This window comes from Hypomesus transpacificus, chromosome 23, assembly GCF_021917145.1.
Source record: "Hypomesus transpacificus isolate Combined female chromosome 23, fHypTra1, whole genome shotgun sequence".
Lineage (NCBI taxonomy): Eukaryota > Metazoa > Chordata > Actinopteri > Osmeriformes > Osmeridae > Hypomesus > Hypomesus transpacificus.
Genome location: NC_061082.1, coordinates 9,332,344 through 9,350,132, shown reverse-complemented (window position 1 = coordinate 9,350,132; position 17,789 = coordinate 9,332,344). Strand labels below are relative to the sequence as shown.

Below are 17,789 nucleotides of genomic sequence, written 5' to 3'. Positions count from 1 at the left end.
GAGATATACAAGTGAAATGGTTGAAATGTGTGTGTCTCACGGCCAATGCGTGAGAGTTGGCAGCCCTGTGTTTGTCAAAAGTTTGCAGCATAGTTGTAAATGCTGGTTTTTCGACCGTGTTTAATGGCTGCATCTTGTTGGCTATATAGCGAGTTACGCTATTCATGAGTGTGGGCCATTTTGCGCTGTCACGTTTATATTTGCACTGTCGGGAAAATCTGTAACAGAACTGTATTGAAGACTCCTTTAATGTTGTTCACAGGTTGAAAAACTGGGTAGGATAGTTATGTATTGCTAGGTGAGATGTAAGATTAGTTGCCTCTTTTCGTTTCCACTGTTTTTAAACAAAGTCGACATACCGGCTCGTTCACGTTATTTTGGCTCTCATCTCATTCGGCTTAAAGACTATATGATCCCACACCGGAGCTGAAGATTGCGGCTTTGAAACCAAGTCAATTTTTACTTGTTCTTCTTAACTATCAGACTATAGATGTCACGAAACAGAACACTTCATAACACAGTGAGTTCACTCCTTCTTTTCACCTGTTGGTGTCCGCTCTGTGTGTGTGGATACGCTAGTCCCGCCTACGCTTTCGACACAGAAAGCAGACAAGATGACTGAGGCAGCGGGATCGAGTAAAATGTTGGTGACATTTGTTCTTATGTAAACATTTATGTAATCATTATTTTTATAAAAAAAATTAACAGTTGCAATATATCGCGGCAAAATTATTGCGCTCATTTCCATATACCGTGTGCGATAAATCAATTTATTGGCAACGACGGTACGAGCTTTCTGATTGGCTAATGGGTAGTGTAAAGGGCCCCATTATCGTCCACTCGAAATCTCCAACGTTCGGGGCCCCATTATAGTCCACAACCGTTTCTTCCGTTAATTTCTTAAAGAAGATATGCAGCAGCAACGAAATAAAGTAACTCGTCGATATGTACACATCTTATATTGCTGCACACCAAATTACAGCTTCTTACTTTGAGATTTGAGTATGTAAACACGCTCTCAAACCGTATGTGTAGCATCTGCCTTCCGCAGCGTCAAACTGACATTTCTCCATTGAAAGTGGTTGGGTGGACGATAATGGGACCCCCTGGCTAACTGCTAAAATCAGGAAAGTAAAATTTCTAGGCATATCCTGATTGGATTTCAAAACCGGAATGTTATAATATAGGTGTGTATCTATTTATTAAAGTACAATGCTGTGACATAACGTTTTTAATTTGTATTATAACGACATTTTTGTAACATTGCTAACGAGCGTCGAGAGCTAGGTGGACGATTATGGGACCCCTTACGCTAGTCATGCCAGCCGCGTATTGACCGCGGTCTGATAAGTATTCTTATTGCCCTCTGACGTCATCTTCAAAATGAGCGAAATCGACGAGTCAGCTGCCGAGTTTTACTATCCAGATGATGCTGAAAAGATTTGTCATTGAAAGTGAGGATGAAGACTATACTCTTTGAATCACTTGTGTCGTTATTTTGTGTTGAAATTAAAGCCATTTTAGCAGCACCTTGTTGTCCACTTTCTATCAAAAGTAATGAGTTGCTAGGCAACACATGAAACACACCGTGAGAAGACTTGAGAGCTAGCTACAATTAGCCTAGAGGTACTGTCAGGCCAAATAGTGTCCTAGGGCCAAATAGTGTCCTACCTGACGTCACAATGCCGTTCCGAAGCAAGGACGCGTCCGTCGCTATGCCGACCTTAAATTCCTGAGATATTTACGCGTGCTAGCAGGAAACTGTCATGGTTGCTATACTGGTTACTAGGTAGGAAGTTTTGTATTTAGGCTTATTTAAACCAGTTTATTCTACTCTACTATTTAAAGTTTTCACTCGTTCGACATTCCTGAGACAGCAACGCGCGCAGGTAGAATACTATACGTGTTGCCTTCCCGGTCTGTTAAAATTGATGCTAAATAAGTGAATTCTTTTGACGAAAACAATTAGCCAGCTAGCACTAGCTATCAAACGAGTGAAAACTTTAAATAGTAGAGTAGAATAAACTGGTTTACATAAGCCTAATTACAAAACTTCCTACCTAGTAACCAGTATAGCAACCATGACAGTTTCCTGCTAGCATGCGTAAATATCTCAGGAATTTAAGGTCGGCATAGCAACGGACACGTCCTTGCTTCGGAACGGCATTGTGACGTCAGGTAGGACACTATTTGGCCCTAGGACACTATTTGGCCTGACGGTACCATTTATTTTCGTTTACAAAATGAAAAGTAGCTAAAAATGCCATATAAACTACTTACTAACCTCGACCGTTCGGTTAGTAAGTAGTTAATATTGACTATCGTGACAGGCCTAGTGATGGGAGCTGAGGACGGGGGTGACATGGGACGTCTGGGTAGGTTGAAGACCAGGCGGGCCGCTGCGTTCTGAATCCTCTGGAGAGGGCGGGTGGCGCGTGCTTGGAGACTGGAGAGCAGTGAGTTGCAGTAGTCCAACTTGGGAGAGGACAAGCGCTTGGACTAGCAGCTGGGTGGTGTGCTCAGACAGGTATCTCCTGATCTTCCGGATGTTGTAGAGGGTGAACTTACATGACCGGGAAACCGCAGCAATGTGGGCTCTGAGGGAGAGCTCGTCATCCATGGTCACCCCGAGGTTCCTGGCAGAGAATGAGGGGGTCACCGTCGCGGATCCCAGGCGTGGGAGATTAAGGGTTTGGCCGGGATGATGAGAAGTTCTGTTTTGGCGAGATTCAACTGGAGGTGGTGCTTGGTTATCCAGGTGGAGATGTCTGTGAGGCAGGCCTCAATCTTAGCTGAAATCAGGACTGGTGACACAAGGCTTATTATTTGTAGCCTAATGGCAAATTTGATAGCGGCTGAATATCTAGAATGTCCAGCAGCTACATTGAGTCAGAACGGGAAAATGTTTGTACATTTCCTGTTTGTCTAGTTGTCAATCTCCCTTCTTACGAAGCATATGTATTTCTTTCAGATTATCTCTTAAAACAGTGAGGTACAACATTGCACAAAATGGTTTGATGAAAAACATTGTGACATTTATAGGGGGGGAAAAAAGTGTTTCAAATTTAGATTAGTCGATTTTCAGAAGTGTTTAGTCGAGTCTTGGTCGACCACAGAAAATCTTAGTCGGGGACAGCCCTACTCTCAGAGCCCATCACAGTCCTGTGTTGTCAAATTGAATATATGTTGAAGATCATGGTTTACAGGTCTCTCAGCCATTAAACCTTCACATCCACACAGGTGAATAAGCTGGTAAATGTTTCAGTTGTGTTTATTCTCTTTCCTTAGGATGGGAGAGCGACCGTCAACCAGGACACCAAGCTGGACAACAGAGTCATCGACCTCAGAGTAGGTTCCTACATCCCCCGTTATTAAAATACTGCCATTGTGTGATGTTGTGTATTGGTTGGTTCAGTTTTATTGACAATGCTGGATAGACTGACAGGTTCTAAACCTTGCTGGGCAGGTTCCAGCCCCTGTTTGATAGCTAAAATGAGTTCTAAACCTTGTTTGATATCAAGAGCAGGTTCAAAACCCTGTTTGATATCTGGAGCAGGTTCTAAACCTTGATAGTTGACTAAGACAAAACATGGTCCTTACAGAACCAAACTCCATCTCACTTTTATTTTCTGTGTTTTCATGCTTTCAGTCCCTCTGATATTGATTTAAGCTTGGCTCTGGTTAAGATACCGCCCAACTGGAGGAAACCAAGTCACCGTCTGTAGACTGGGATAGTATTGTTCTTGATTATAACCCCCTCCACACACACACACACACACACCCACACACACACGTAGCACACACCCTCAATTTAACGAAGGTTAGTCAAACAAGGACAGCTGTCTCTCTCACATGGACCCACACACTATCATATGCACAAATGAGTAACGGCCAACGAGGCCAGTGTGTTTTGAACCGGAACCTCTCTAGATATGCATCACATCTTGAGTGGAGCTCCTCCCCTGTCCCTGCCATGGCGGTTTTCTTGGCACCCTGGGTGTTTTCTTCCCATGGTTCTCGTGTGTCGTCCAGACCAGACAGTTAGACACCAGCAGAGTGTGTCTGCCCAGCCCTCAGAAGACATTCCCTGTTCCTGTTACCTTCACTTTCACATTAAGACTTTAAATGGAGTTTTGGGATTTGAAATTTCTATTTGTCATCATCAAATAGAAAGGCAACATTTTCATGCTGTCAATGAGTCCTTCTGATATTGTGTTTAATGAGCTTGGCTCTGGTTAAGCTACCATCCGACTGGAGGAAACCAAGTCACTGTCTGTATTGTTCTTTATCAGAACCCCCTAAGCACATACACAAACACGCACACACATGCCAAACTCAAATTAACAAAAGTTTGTCAGTGAAGGTCCATCCAGTCCCTGTGTGAAGGTAGACAGATATATCAGCCTTTATTCAGAACAGGCTGATGGCTCCTTTTCTTGCTTTGTGGGATTTGGTTTGTGTGTGTGGATGGGGTTGTGTGTATTGGTGATGGACTTGTCTGTATGTATAAAAATGTGTGTGTGCGCGCATGTGTGTGTAGAAGGATTTGGGCTGGTCCCCTCACACATGTTGAAACCAGCCAACTGTCCTGTAAAAGAGGAGCTGTCTGGTCTCTGCTCCATCTCTAGGCATCAGTCACACTAGTTCAAGGCTAAGGAGTTTATGTACCGTGGCATTAAAGTGAGATTGCATCCTACCCACACATTTGCCAACCAAGAGAGTTGCATTTATCTCCCGTGGGCTGAATCAGCAGTTTGGTTGTCTATTTCTGCTAATGCTTGTGTAACACCAGTGATCTCGTGATAATAGATCAAACCCTTGGCTTTTCTTGTGCACGCCATGCATGGTTGTGTTTTTGGGCCTGTGTGTGTGTGATTTTGTGTCTTAATGTGTTTGTGCATGAATACTCTTTAATGTGTGTGTGTGTTGTCCCTCCACAGACCACAACCAGCCAGGCTGTGTTCCGCCTACAGTCAGGAGTGTGCAAGCTCTTCAGAGATACTCTGACCACCAAGGGTTTTGTGGAGATCCAGACCCCCAAAATTATATCAGGTACTCACCGTCTCTCTCAAATTTTCGAATCACTGAGCTATAACCAAAGTCGGACTATGCCCTTCTAGTCCTTGACTATATGGGATATTTGCAAGTCGCTTAGGATACTATTATCTGCTAAGTGAGTCCATGTAAATGAGATGCAGTGTAGAAGCACCATCATTTGGTGTTGTTATAGTGCTACGACCACACTGGGTGACAAGTAGGTTGATCTTCCATGGTGAATCAGCTCCTAAATAGCTGTTGTGCAAAAACACTTGTTTGACTGAAAGTGTGACGGTTCTAACTTGCTGGGTGTTTCTGCCACCCTAATCACCAAATGAATCTCTCCAGACAGTGAGGCATTGACATGAAGCTAAGCCTGTAATAGTTAACTGTTGTACTTTTGCAGAGATAAGCACATATTTTCTCTGGGTTATTGGATGAGGAAGAGTCCTGAAAGTCAAGCAAGGTTCTGTCTGTAACTGTGAAGGACGGATTCTACACTCAAATATTCGTGCAACTTGCATACTGTAGTTATACACACGCATACGTTTACATACATGCATAGTTCTACACACAAACATGCTAAATGCATAGTTCTACGCACAGACATGCTACAATCAGAATTAGTTCACTAGAATTCTGCAGTTTCCCCAAGGGGATGAATAAAGAACCGTTTAATCTATTGTCTCTCTAGAAACCACTCAACCACTATTAGTATACCTCTACGAGTATGTGGTTAGTCTGAGCTGCCAGACGAATCCCAGCCTCACCCCCCAGCTACCCCCAGCCTTTTCCTCAGTCCATTGACTCAAGCCTCTCCTCCAGCACCCCCCCAGCCTCCAATGTCTGTGGTTGCAAGTGTCTGTCTCACTTCCTCTTTGCAGCCAGGAGCCAATGACAAGGTGGCCCAGCATGTTGTCAGTTTGAAAATGCCGCCTTTTGAACCACGTTGCACTGTTGCATCCGGAGTTGTGAGTCAACATGGTGCTCTCTTCTGATAACCAAGTTTCACCCTGCCTACGCCCAGCTCGTGTTCTGTACATGTGGTCCTCTGTGCCCATCCCCCAAGCCCGGCCTCACGTAACCCCTTAACTAATCAGAGGATCCACCCAGACCTCAGTCAGAGGTGTCAATGTGAGACATTTGAAGAGAACATGTTCACATTGACACTGGCTACCACCCAAACAGCTAAACCAGGGATGGAGGAAGAGGAATAGAGGCATACTTTCACTAGCTGGAGTATGCCCCTCTCCCAGTATGGAGTTTAATTTGTTGTAAACTTTGTGAAAGCAGAAAAATGCTTTCAACCCTAGAAATCACTGTGCTGAAGGGAAAGCCTGTGCAGCCAGTGATGCATGCACTCTGGCTAAACCAGTAACGTAACTATTTACTTTAGATACCAAGTAATAAGTAAAGAAATATGAATATTATATAGTCAAAAGTAACTTATCAGTAACTTGCCAAATACTGGTGGTGTTTGTGTGTGTGTGGTATTAAAGTGCAAGTGTGTGTGTGAAATTATTTGTAAATTTGTTGTGTCTTGGGCTCCTGAGAAGGTGCCAAAACAGGTGTGTGTGAGTGAGATTGTGTGTGTTTATATGTGTCCTCTTCTCCTGAGACAGTGGCATTAACAGGTGTGTGTGTGTCCTTTCCAGCGGCCAGTGAGGGCGGGGCCAACGTGTTTACTGTGTCCTACTTCAAGACCAGCGCCTACCTGGCCCAGTCCCCCCAACTCTACAAGCAGATGTGCATCTGTGCTGACTTTGACAAGGTCTTCTGTGTAGGCCCAGGTATGATGCCACTGGAGGACCCCCACCACCACCACCACCTTTCCCCAAAATCCATTCAGTGAGTGCTGAGGTGAGGTGTTAAAGAGCAGGGCAGGACCTACTGTGTTTTGTTCAAGCCACACCCTGAGCCTAATGTCCCTGACCAGCACAGAGAGCTGTGTTGGTTAGCAGCCCAGGCATCTGGAGTCAACTGCTTCAGAGCGTGGAGGGAAATACTCTGAACTTTCTCACTTTTGAGACATTGACATTTTTAGTTTTAAGATGTATTTGAATTCCTACATTTGTTTTAGTGTTTTTGTTTTGCTTTTAGGAGAGGATTGTTAGTGTTGTTGGATTGTAGGCTGTGGCACGTGAGGAGCAATTTGCTTCCGTATCATCTGGCTAACGCACACAGCTGCGGCAGCACTTGTGTCAGGTTCGCTAGCTTGCTTTGTTCACCTTGCTGGTTTTAGCGAATCAAAGTTTCTCTCGGATTGCACCAAATTTATAGTCTGGTCCTAACCAGACTCTCATACATTTCATTGGTACAGAGTCTGGCCTCGTTCCATTAACAAGCGTTGACTTCCTTGTAGGCGGGTACTCTGTTGAAGTTCAAAACTATTGGATCTGCCCAGATCCACTCTGATCTGCCATAACCAATCGCTAGCGTTTGCCTTAGCCAATTCCTTCACCACTACTGTAACAGAGCTAGTTGCCGTAGCTGGAAAATCAAACTTTTCCCAAACCCTGTGGGGAGGAGGGCCACAACATCATGGCTGTCAACTAAACTCAGCAAAACTTGTTCTTGCTCCAGCTTTAGCTGTGGGATATTCGGCTGTGTTGCCACAACGGACCGAATGGCTTCGCTCGCATCTTTCTCCGCCGCCATTATGGAACTACAACACAAACTAGCGGACAACATCAACGTCATCGTTCTCAGCCACTCCCTCTGTTCGCTGATTGGCCGGTTAAAAAGTAACTTGCAAAATCTGACTTACCTACTGAACGGCCAGACCGAGTACAGAAGCAAAATCAAAATTGAGCGGAAATACATAGGACGGCTAGCCTGGCTGCCAGCCCAACTTAGCCCCGCCCACAACAAAATTTGGTTGGGAAATTGGGTCTGGAGGGGCTCGTATTGGGGACAAACTATGTCCGGACCAAGAGCTGGTCGGACCAATGAAATTGTCAGGGCGGGCTTTATACGATGATGGTCAGATGATGAACAGTAAAGTGATCAACAGTAACGTAATCAACAACGTCACGAAAGAGCGCTTGGGTTGAATTCGTTTTCAACAAACAACATATTATGTTGCTCTGATTGGTTGTAGGTCTATCCAATTGAGCGAAGAGGCATTTGTTTTACGAATTCGGTTGAAACACGCCCCATAGTCACAGCCCAACGGAGAGTTATCAGACTCATATTCTGACTAGAGTACATAGAGTATGACAACGTCAGGCTATAGGACGGCAGAGCCAGGCTACCAAATTGAAGCTTTAAACTGCAAAAAAAAAAAATTCTCATTGCCCCCCCTACTAAAGTGGGGTAGAACTGGGCCTGGTTCACAGACCCAGATGTCAACACTGAATGTTTTCACATGACAGAGTTGCAGATATTGACCAAAATGTGGGCTATGGTTGAAGTTACATCATTTCTTACTGATCAAGCAGCTCCACATCGCCACTGTGTGGCCTGATCCAGTAGTCATAGAAAGAAAGTAACTAACATTTTCCAGTTGTTCTTTTGAGTTTAATGGTGGTTTTTGTGTTTCCCAGTGTTCAGAGCAGAAGACTCTAATACACACCGTCACTTGACGGAGTTTGTGGGTCTGGATATTGAGATGGCCTTCAACTACCACTACCATGAAGTGATTGAGTCCATAACCGACACCATGGTTCAGATCTTCAAAGGCTTGAGAGACAAGTAAGATTACTTTGGTGAAAGGGTCATTGTTTTGTATCGTGTATACATCGTATGGACGAGTCTGTAGATGGAAGAACGCTGGGTATTATGTCTCTCTGAAAGTGTTCCGTGCTTCCCCAGCAACATCTACTGGGGAGTGAGCTACTTGCAGCCCATCCAATGCCTTTTGTGTGTGTGTGTGTGTGTGTCATGTGTGTGCGCATCTATGCGTGTGTGTCAGCTTCCAGACGGAGATCCAGACGGTGAACAGGCAATACCCCAGCGAGCCCTTCAGGTTCCTGGAGCCCACTCTGAGGCTGAAATACAGGGAGGGGCTAACCATGCTGAGGGAGGCTGGTGTGGAGATGGGTGACGAGGAGGACCTCAGGTCAGACAGCACTAACCTCCTCATAACACTCCTCACAACACACCACTTACCTCCTCATAACACGCCCACCATACACAACCTCTAGAGGAGCAGAACCATTTACATTTTTACTACTTTATGTTCATGTCAGCCTCTTCAACTCACTGCTTTATTTATTAATTTCAACCTTTGTTTTTATCTTGGGAAAGACAAATAACTAATTTCCTCTTTACAATGGTGGGTATGCTAGTGAAGCACTTGAACATGTTATAACTGTGTTGTGGTCTCTGACTGACTTCTGGACTCTGTTCGTCTATTGCTCCACAGCACGCCCAATGAGAAGTTGTTGGGCCGTCTGGTTAAGGAGAAGGTAGACCTTCCACATGTCGTTCCTCCTTCCTATGTGTTTTACAGCCCTGTGTGTGTTTTAGTCAGTCGGGTCCAGGGCTGCGAACGGGAGCATCAGGGATACAGAGATATGACTGTCCTCTCTCTCTCCTCTCTGTTAGTATGACACTGACTTCTATGTCCTGGACAAGTACCCCCTGGCTGTGAGGCCCTTCTACACCATGCCTGACCCCAGCGACAGTGTAAGTCAACATGCACACTGATTTACTCACTCACACCTACTCACTCACACATTCACTTACACACACACATACACACACATTCACTGACTCAAACTTACTCTTTCAGACATACCCACTAGTGTTTGACTGCAGTGACATGACCGTTTTTTTTTATCGTCTTCTAGAAATACTCCAACTCTTACGACATGTTCATGAGAGGAGAAGAGATCCTATCTGGCGCTCAGAGAATCCACGACGCTTCTCTGCTCACTGAGAGAGCCACGCACCACAGCATTGGTAACCACATACCAGCACGCACACCCCCCCCCCCTCTCTCTCACTCTCACTCCCTCCATCCATCCATCTCCGACATGCAGACAACCCCACCTATAAATACAAACCAAATCCCACAAATCACAACCTCCTCCCACACCCACACACAAACCTGCTGTGGAGAGACCATGATACTTTTTTTGAATTACTTTTCATGAATAGTTTTTTTCATTGTATCTTGCAGATCTGGAGAAGATTAAGGCGTACATCGACTCATTCCGCTACGGCGCTCCCCCGCACGCAGGAGGTGGCATTGGTAGGAAACCACACCCATTCCTCTGATGTGGTGTCTCAGCATAATGACATCATTAGTACTGAAGCAGATGTAGTCTCACCAATAGACCAATTTTCACCCCAAGTCACACGACTGTCAAGCAGGCTCAACTGCGCATGTCGGTTGCAAAAGATGAACTTCTCCTGGGTATCCACCTTATTCTCAGGGGGTCTACTGTAGAAATTATTTTGGGTGCAACTTCCGGTGAGTAGCGGAAGTTGCGGTTTGCTATACGTTAGTCCCAGCCAGCCGTCAACAGTGATTCTTTCTAAAGTAATTTCAACTGTAATTTAACTGAAACAAAGTTTGTTTTTAAACATATGTTGTCATTTATATTGTTATTATTATTGTAAAAAAAATGTCATTGCGGAGCTCTGGTAGGCTACCTCTTGCGCTGTTCGGGGCTTTACGAACAACCAGACTTGGCTAAATCTGTGGCTTCAACGACAAAAAGGGATTGTTCTTGTGACAAACGGTACAGTTTCCATCACCTGCCAACAGATGAGGACTACAAAAGAATGTAGCCGAACAACCTAGCTTTGAAAAGACCACCCAAAACACTATCGTATGTGTACTCATTTCATTTTGTGGACAAAAAGCCGACGGAGGAAATCCGCATCCTACTTTGTGTTTGGGCTACAAAAGACCTCCACAGATTTAGTTGCAGTACTGCCAGTAAAGGTGGGATGCAAGTGTTCATATAGGAATTGTTGTGGTTAGTAGTGCCCTGGGGCCTCATGTATAAACGTTAACCCTAACCCGCACAAAAAGCTTGCGTACGCTGGTTTTCACGCACACTTTGTGATCTATAAAGATTTACTTGACGTGAGAATGTGCGAGCCGTCACGGAAACTTTTGAGCAGACGTGAGAATGTGCGGACCGTCCGTAAAGTCTTGTCTGGCTCTGTAACGTGGCAAATTCCGTGAGCCGAAACTCACCAAATATTACACCCTTACTTAGCAGACGGTACTATTTGAATCGCAATTCCAATCTGAAATACTGCCAGTGACAACGTTGTTACAGTAGCTTGTTTCAAAGGGGGTTTCTTGTTTCAAAGGGTGTTCTTAATGAATTATGCAATAGGCTGTGCACAATCGTACTGACGAACTTCCGCTGTAGCCAAAATTTGGGAAATCAGTTTCCGGTTTACTGGAGACCATCACCTGAGTTTCCAAAATGCTCAGCTTTAGTAGATGTCTCCAAGACCTGCCTTAAATAAGCGTCAAGTGAGGTCCATCACATCATAAATGCTTTTTTCCCCTGCTCCAACAAGCAAGCGGGACAAGGGATTCAAACTGTACCTATCCATTTATCTGCACAACTATGAGCGTAAGTAGTATAATGTGGTGTTCCGGTCGGCTAGCGTCTAAGCTAGTTAGCGATGTGTACATTTTTGTGTAGTGTAGAAGCTTGTTTTTCTTTATTTGAAACGCTAACTGTCCGTTTTTATGTATTATCATTTGTATTTCTGCCCCTCTCTATCCATACAGTAATCGTTTTTCTTTGAAACATGATAGCCTAATATAGTCCGAATTTTGGCTACAGCGGAAGTTCGTCTGTACGATTGTGCACAGAGCCTATATGAGTTAGCCTGGCTGCCAGCCCAACTTCGTCCTGCCCACAAAAAAACTTGGTCGGGAAGTTGGGTCTGGAGGGTCTCGTATTGGGGACAACTACAGAAAACCAGGATCTGGGCGGACCAATTAAATTGTCAGGGCGGGCTTTATAAGATGATGGACAGATGATCAACAGTAACGTAATCAACAACGTCACCAAAAAGCGCTTGGGTTGAATTCGTTTTCAACAAACAACATATTACGTTGCTCTGATTGGTTGTAGGTCTATCCAATTGAGCGAAGAGGCATTTGTTTTACGAGCTCGGTTGACACACGCCCCATAGTCACAGCACAACGGAGAGTTTTCAGACTCATATTCTGACTAGAATTATGAGTATGACAACGTCAGGCTATATACGAGTAGGCTAAATGCTTGAAAATATCACTACATGGGAAAACGGACCCACCTGCAACCAACGCAAGCAAGCACACCCTACAATTTCCCCAGAAATTGTACCCTCTCTAGTTGAATGTGTAATGCACTTTACATTTAGCTAAATCTCAAAGTAGGAGTCAGGTGGCTGAGCGGTTCGGGAGTCGGGCTAGTAATCTGAAGGTTGCCAGTTTGATTTCCGGCCGTTTCAAATGACGTTGTGTCCTTGGGCTAGGCACTTCACCCTACTTGCCTTGCCTGTACTTACTGTAAGTCGCTCTGGATAAGAGCGTCTGCTAAATGACTACATTTAAATTTAAAGTGATTCAGGTTAAAAACAAGAAAGGGCGCAAATAGTGACAGTTTTCCACTCCGCCGACTTTCTTTTGTCTCTAATACCTGATGACAGGCCGCCTAACAGGACACATTTTCTGGCCTCCACACTCGGTTGTCAGAACCTTGATCTCAGTCACCGTATTTCTTCGAATAAACGCAGCGGAGTTTAACGTTCTATTTAGGTGCTGCATTTATTTGAGGGCGGCATTTCATTCGGCATTCAGACAAAGAAATGACCTCAGGACCCAGGACCGGTTATGTGGGACTTGTAGGCGCCGATTAGGCTCTGTCTGCTTTAAGGTAGACAAGGTTGTGTCCCACCTCCTTTATGAAAACGTGACTAACTTTATTGCTGTGGAGGTAGCTACTGATAAGAGTCAGAGCTTTTCAGGTTATTCATCGCTTCACTGTCCGTAGGAACAGAGTTAATAAAGTAGCTAAATATGCTAGTGTACGTTATTTGAGGCCACTTTTTCAGGTCGGCCTCCAATCCCTTGATAGTAGAAGGCAGAGGTATGATCAAATTGTCCCGTTTCAGGTGTAACAGGCTGTGTTCTCACATGTTTAATTTTGCATCAGAATTAGCTTACCGCAATGACTGTTTGAGCGTTACTATGACAATCGCCGGCTCCGGAAGTCGCACCCATAATCCAGGAAATTGATAATGGGAGCTAGGAATAAGGTGGATAATACACTTGGAGTGTCAATCAGGTCATCATATATCTCTGGCCACTGGATTGCAGGGCTTGACATTAACTTTTTGAGGCACTTGTCCTTTGGACAAGTACATTTACGTTTCACTTGTCCATGCACAAAAGTCACTTGACCCCGATACCTTTAAATAGCCTGACCAAGTGATCGGGCAAAACTAGCCTCGCTAACGGAGGTCGCTTTCTCAGGCAAATGACGAATGAAACAGGCCCGGTTAAAGAAATCCGAGATGCTGGCTATCGTCACCAGGCTCTTATCTACTAAAGGCAGTCCTCCCTGACGTTTTTGGTGTAGTGAAATACAACATTGTGCCAGTGAGCGACCCGAGTCTGACTGAGGCTAACGTCAAAACAGTATAACGCCGTGAGACACAGTCTCACTCAGATTTTTGGTCTTTTTAACTATCGAACTATTTGTATTATCCGTGTGGTCCTTTTGCCATTATAAATGCTATCCTTTCCCGGTTTTCTGCAACCACATTGGGCGCGCATCTAACCTTTGACTTATGTGATGTGTGCTGCCCCCAGGTTTGGAAAGAGTGTGCATGTTGTACCTTGGGCTGCACAACGTACGTCAGACTTCCATGTTCCCCCGTGACCCCAAGCGCCTGACCCCCTGAGAGGTCACTCCGGAAGCTCCGCTGGACAAGGGAATTATTGGAGCCAGGAATTGGAGCTGCCACCTTAACTGTGACGTGCCACTATAATTTACCAGAAGAGATGAGAGAATCAGTCCACTGTAAAAACATGGGATAGTTTGGGGATTTGGATGTAGAAAATAACACAGGAAGTAATGGCTATGTAGGGGAGAGGAAAGTGGTTAGGGGACATAATCTACAGGCTCACCTGTAGATTGACAAATCAAAATAAATAACAATGAATCAACCTGTCTATTAAATCCACTTGTGTTTTATGTTGTATCACTTTTCGACTCGGATAAACAACTTCAATACAGGTTACACTACAGCAATGATGGTGGTCTCAAGAAATGTTTCTCAGTTGCTTCCAAAAAAAAAATGTGGATTCAAGTGAATAAAAGGCACTTCCTAACAGCAGTTTTTTCATTGTTTTTACTCAAGCTATTGTATATGGCTTGCTGTGTCATTGTGCCAAGCCGTGAGACATTATCTGGATCAGGATATTCGTATTTCAATGTATTTATAAAGAGTGACATTAGATAAACAAACACACACTGCTTAGCTAAGCGTTCATCAGGTTGCCACATCTTTGTCACCATACCTTAAATAGTAATCAGTGGGTTTGATCATGTTGAAGAACGAAAGTGCTTGAGATATAAAATAAAGTGCACACTTGAATTTATTAGGACACTGAAGCCTACTAAATGTTTAATTTGTTAAATACAGAAATAATACACAAGTGCTAATTTAAATACACCTGTGACATGTTATAGGTAGTAAGTGCACGTCGTAAGGGGTCTTCCATCCTGACGTGAGCTCAGTCAGTGGCAGCACCGCCGATCTGCAGCAGGAAAAGGAAGATCTGGACGATGTCCACGTAGAGAGAGAGTGCCCCGAACACGTACTCCTCTGGACTCAGGGCCAGCTCACGATTTCCGATCAGAAGCTGGGTGTTGTAGGCTAAAAACTAAAAACAACAAACAAGAAAAATATATATATATTGCTGCAAGCAGCAATGGCGGATTCCTACAAACATGGCGAACCATTGAAAAATGTATATTCTTCACAAATTGTCACTGTATAGAAAAATTCATGCTGCAGACTTACTAATGGGATACCAAATCTGAAATGCAATACCATCAAGATCCACATCTGACAAAAGATCAGCTCGACCTTTGCCTGTAAACAGTGATTCTGACTGAGAGACCTTTAAATAGGCTGACTGAGTGAAACTAGCCTGGCTAACGTAGGTCGCTTTCTCAGGCAAATGACGAATGAAATAGGCTTGCTTTGAAAGATCCTATACACTGGCTATCTTCAGCAGGCTCTTGTCTACAGAAAACAGCCCTCCCTGATGTTTTTGGAGTTTAATTGAGTGAAATACAAAATTGTTTACACACTGCCAGTGAGCGAGCCGAGTCTGACTCTGAGGCTAACGTCAAAACAATGTACCCCAGGGACAGTCTCACTCCACTTGCAAGTTTTCCAAAAATCAAAAAAATAATCGGAGCATCTAGCTAAAAGCACAATTCCCACATCTCCTAAAGGCTGCCCTCTTCGACATCCCACCCACACGCTACATGAACTTTGAGCTGTGAGGCGCGTTGTTCATTTTCACCGCTATCTACTCTTTTCCCATCGATAATTTTTGCATAGATCGAGCTTGACAGTCGTCTTCATTAAACTGTTGAGCCTTTTGACTAGGAAGTGACAATTGTTGTCTTATTTTCTTAGAAGTTTTTGTTTGTGCTTCTTTCTGCATTTTGAGATTCAAAAGGTCTCGCTGACAGCTAAACCAGGAAGCGTCAGTACGCATCACGTGATGCATTTGAACGAATCAGGTTATCAGAAATCAACTCCAGCCAATCGGATTTCTTATTTAGGTCTAACCCTCCCTTTGACCTTTCACGAATGGTTGCTGATACAAAGGAAATGACTATGTTTGGATCGGATAACATTGTGCAGGAGAAAGAGAGCTTTACAACGATACCACAAATTTCATGGTAAAGCAAACGGTCACGGCACTGTATGTTACGTTAGAATGCTAACTTTTGTTGAATTTTGGTGAAATCCACAGGCACAACAAGACAAAGTGCAGTAAAATAAACACTTTAAAATATATTTTAAACGTTTTCTTTCAACTAGTTTGAAAATAGACATGTTGAGGAAGCAAAATAGCTAAGAAAATCTAAATTGACGTGTCGCCTTAACGGTGCGTTCACACTGCAGCGGAGCGGGCAGAGCGGGGCGTCGGCTTCCAATTCATTTTCAATGAAACCAGGTGTTGACGCTCACGTAGGGCATTGTGGGAAGGCGAGCGGGGCGTCAAAAGTTGGATTTTCTCAACTGTATGTAAATGAGGAGCGTGAAAACGCTAGCGTTGGCCAATCGGGTTGGTTTCTTGTAACGTAGCAACTGTTGTTCATGGTAAACATTTCTAGGTTTGACCATTTCAAGATGGAAGAGCAACTCATCATGTGTGTGTCTTCATACCCAGTATTGTATGATACGTCTATGTTCGATTACAGAGACAGAAAAAAATGATGCCTGGCGCAAGGTTGCTGAGGTTGTCGGCGTCCCTGGTGTGTATTTTGTACTTTAATTCAGTTTCGTCACATTATGTAACTTTCTTCTGTGCTAGCTGCATAGTCTAGCTATCTCACCTGGCACACGATAGACATTCAACGTTGAAATGCTGGCTGGCAGCCACTCGCTATCCATACAGTGAATGTGTATTGGCAATTCATAATCTAGCGATTGATTTGCAGAGATTGAGTAATACAATAAAAGGTTACACATGTCAACGTTTATGTCTGATGCATCTTTTTTTCTAGTCGATGTATGCCAAAAAAAAATTGTTGGTGAGGACCGGATACAAAAAGAAGTTTTTTCGCTTCTCCTCCTTCAATTTTTGTGAAGTCTTTCCCAGAATTGGCACACATCATCGTTACAGCAACCCTCACAGAAGATATCAAAAGATTTTTGATTTTCAAAACCGTTTGTCCTGTACAGCCTAAATCGATCTAGCGATCAATATCGGCAACAAGGCAACCAGACAGGAAGTTGGGTCATATCTCAGCAACTCCTTGAGAAATCAACACCAAACTTCGTAGGTTGACTCGGATATAGTGTCTACTGTCACTGTCACTCTGGAAACTGTACAGTATTCAATCAATTGTTTATGTATGGTACCAATAACTTGCATTTGAGCGAAGTAATACATTATAGTCATAAATAATTTGGGGACGAGCCATCACTGAAACTAAACATATAAGCTGGATCCAGCCTATCCAAGCACCAGCTGCGTCTCTAGAAATGTTCCATACTAGCCTATTACAGCCAGGGCCGCGTTTGTGCAATGGGCAGGAGGGGCTGTTGCCCCGGCCACTAGGGGGCCCCAGCACGGGAGATATTTTTGTTGTTGTTGATGCATTTACCCACCTGTAGTGAAGTTCACGTTCTCTTAAGCATAATTTATACTTAATTCACCGACACTTTTGAAATGGTCACCGACGAAAAAAAAGTGTCGCTCAGGCTGCTGCATTTATACTTCGGCTAACAGTCGCCTGTGCTCAAGGTTCGCGAGACGTAAACAGAATCATTTTACCGTTACATTCATAGCCATGGTTACATTGTTAACGCTTTGTAGCCTAGGTGATCGATCTGAGAAAATGGCTGTAGCTAATTTTGAGAGGCATTATAAAGTTGTGGATATGTTCTAACTTGCTCTGCCAATCTCTCCTTTATTCTTTCCATCTTAAACAGCTGTTGAGCGTTCACTGAAAATTCAAAACAATGCAGTCAACGACGCGTGCAGTCTAGCCAATCACTCTTGCGCGACACTATGTGACGACATCAGCGCC

The 17,789-nt window shown here is 44.0% G+C and overlaps 2 protein-coding genes across 5 annotated transcripts in view; one reads left to right on the top strand and one right to left on the bottom strand.

Moving 5' to 3' along the window:
* Window positions 1–14,340, top strand: part of dars1 (aspartyl-tRNA synthetase 1) — a 62,969-nt gene extending 48,629 nt beyond the window's left edge. Inside the window, exons 9-18 of the mRNA XM_047046746.1 lie at window positions 3,289–3,348; window positions 4,941–5,052; window positions 6,693–6,827; window positions 8,583–8,730; window positions 8,951–9,097; window positions 9,404–9,446; window positions 9,586–9,666; window positions 9,831–9,942; window positions 10,163–10,234; window positions 13,817–14,340. Of these exons, the coding sequence (XP_046902702.1) occupies window positions 3,289–3,348; window positions 4,941–5,052; window positions 6,693–6,827; window positions 8,583–8,730; window positions 8,951–9,097; window positions 9,404–9,446; window positions 9,586–9,666; window positions 9,831–9,942; window positions 10,163–10,234; window positions 13,817–13,908 (1,002 nt within the window). The 3' untranslated portion in view covers window positions 13,909–14,340. The remainder of the gene's footprint in view (window positions 1–3,288; window positions 3,349–4,940; window positions 5,053–6,692; window positions 6,828–8,582; window positions 8,731–8,950; window positions 9,098–9,403; window positions 9,447–9,585; window positions 9,667–9,830; window positions 9,943–10,162; window positions 10,235–13,816) is intronic.
* Window positions 14,219–17,789, bottom strand: part of LOC124485268 (protein lifeguard 3-like) — a 30,842-nt gene continuing 27,271 nt past the window's right edge. For all 4 annotated transcript variants that reach the window (XM_047046756.1, XM_047046757.1, XM_047046755.1 and 1 more), the window contains one exon: window positions 14,219–14,893. In XM_047046756.1, coding sequence (XP_046902712.1) covers window positions 14,744–14,893 — 150 coding nt within the window. In that variant the 3' untranslated portion in view covers window positions 14,219–14,743. The remainder of the gene's footprint in view (window positions 14,894–17,789) is intronic.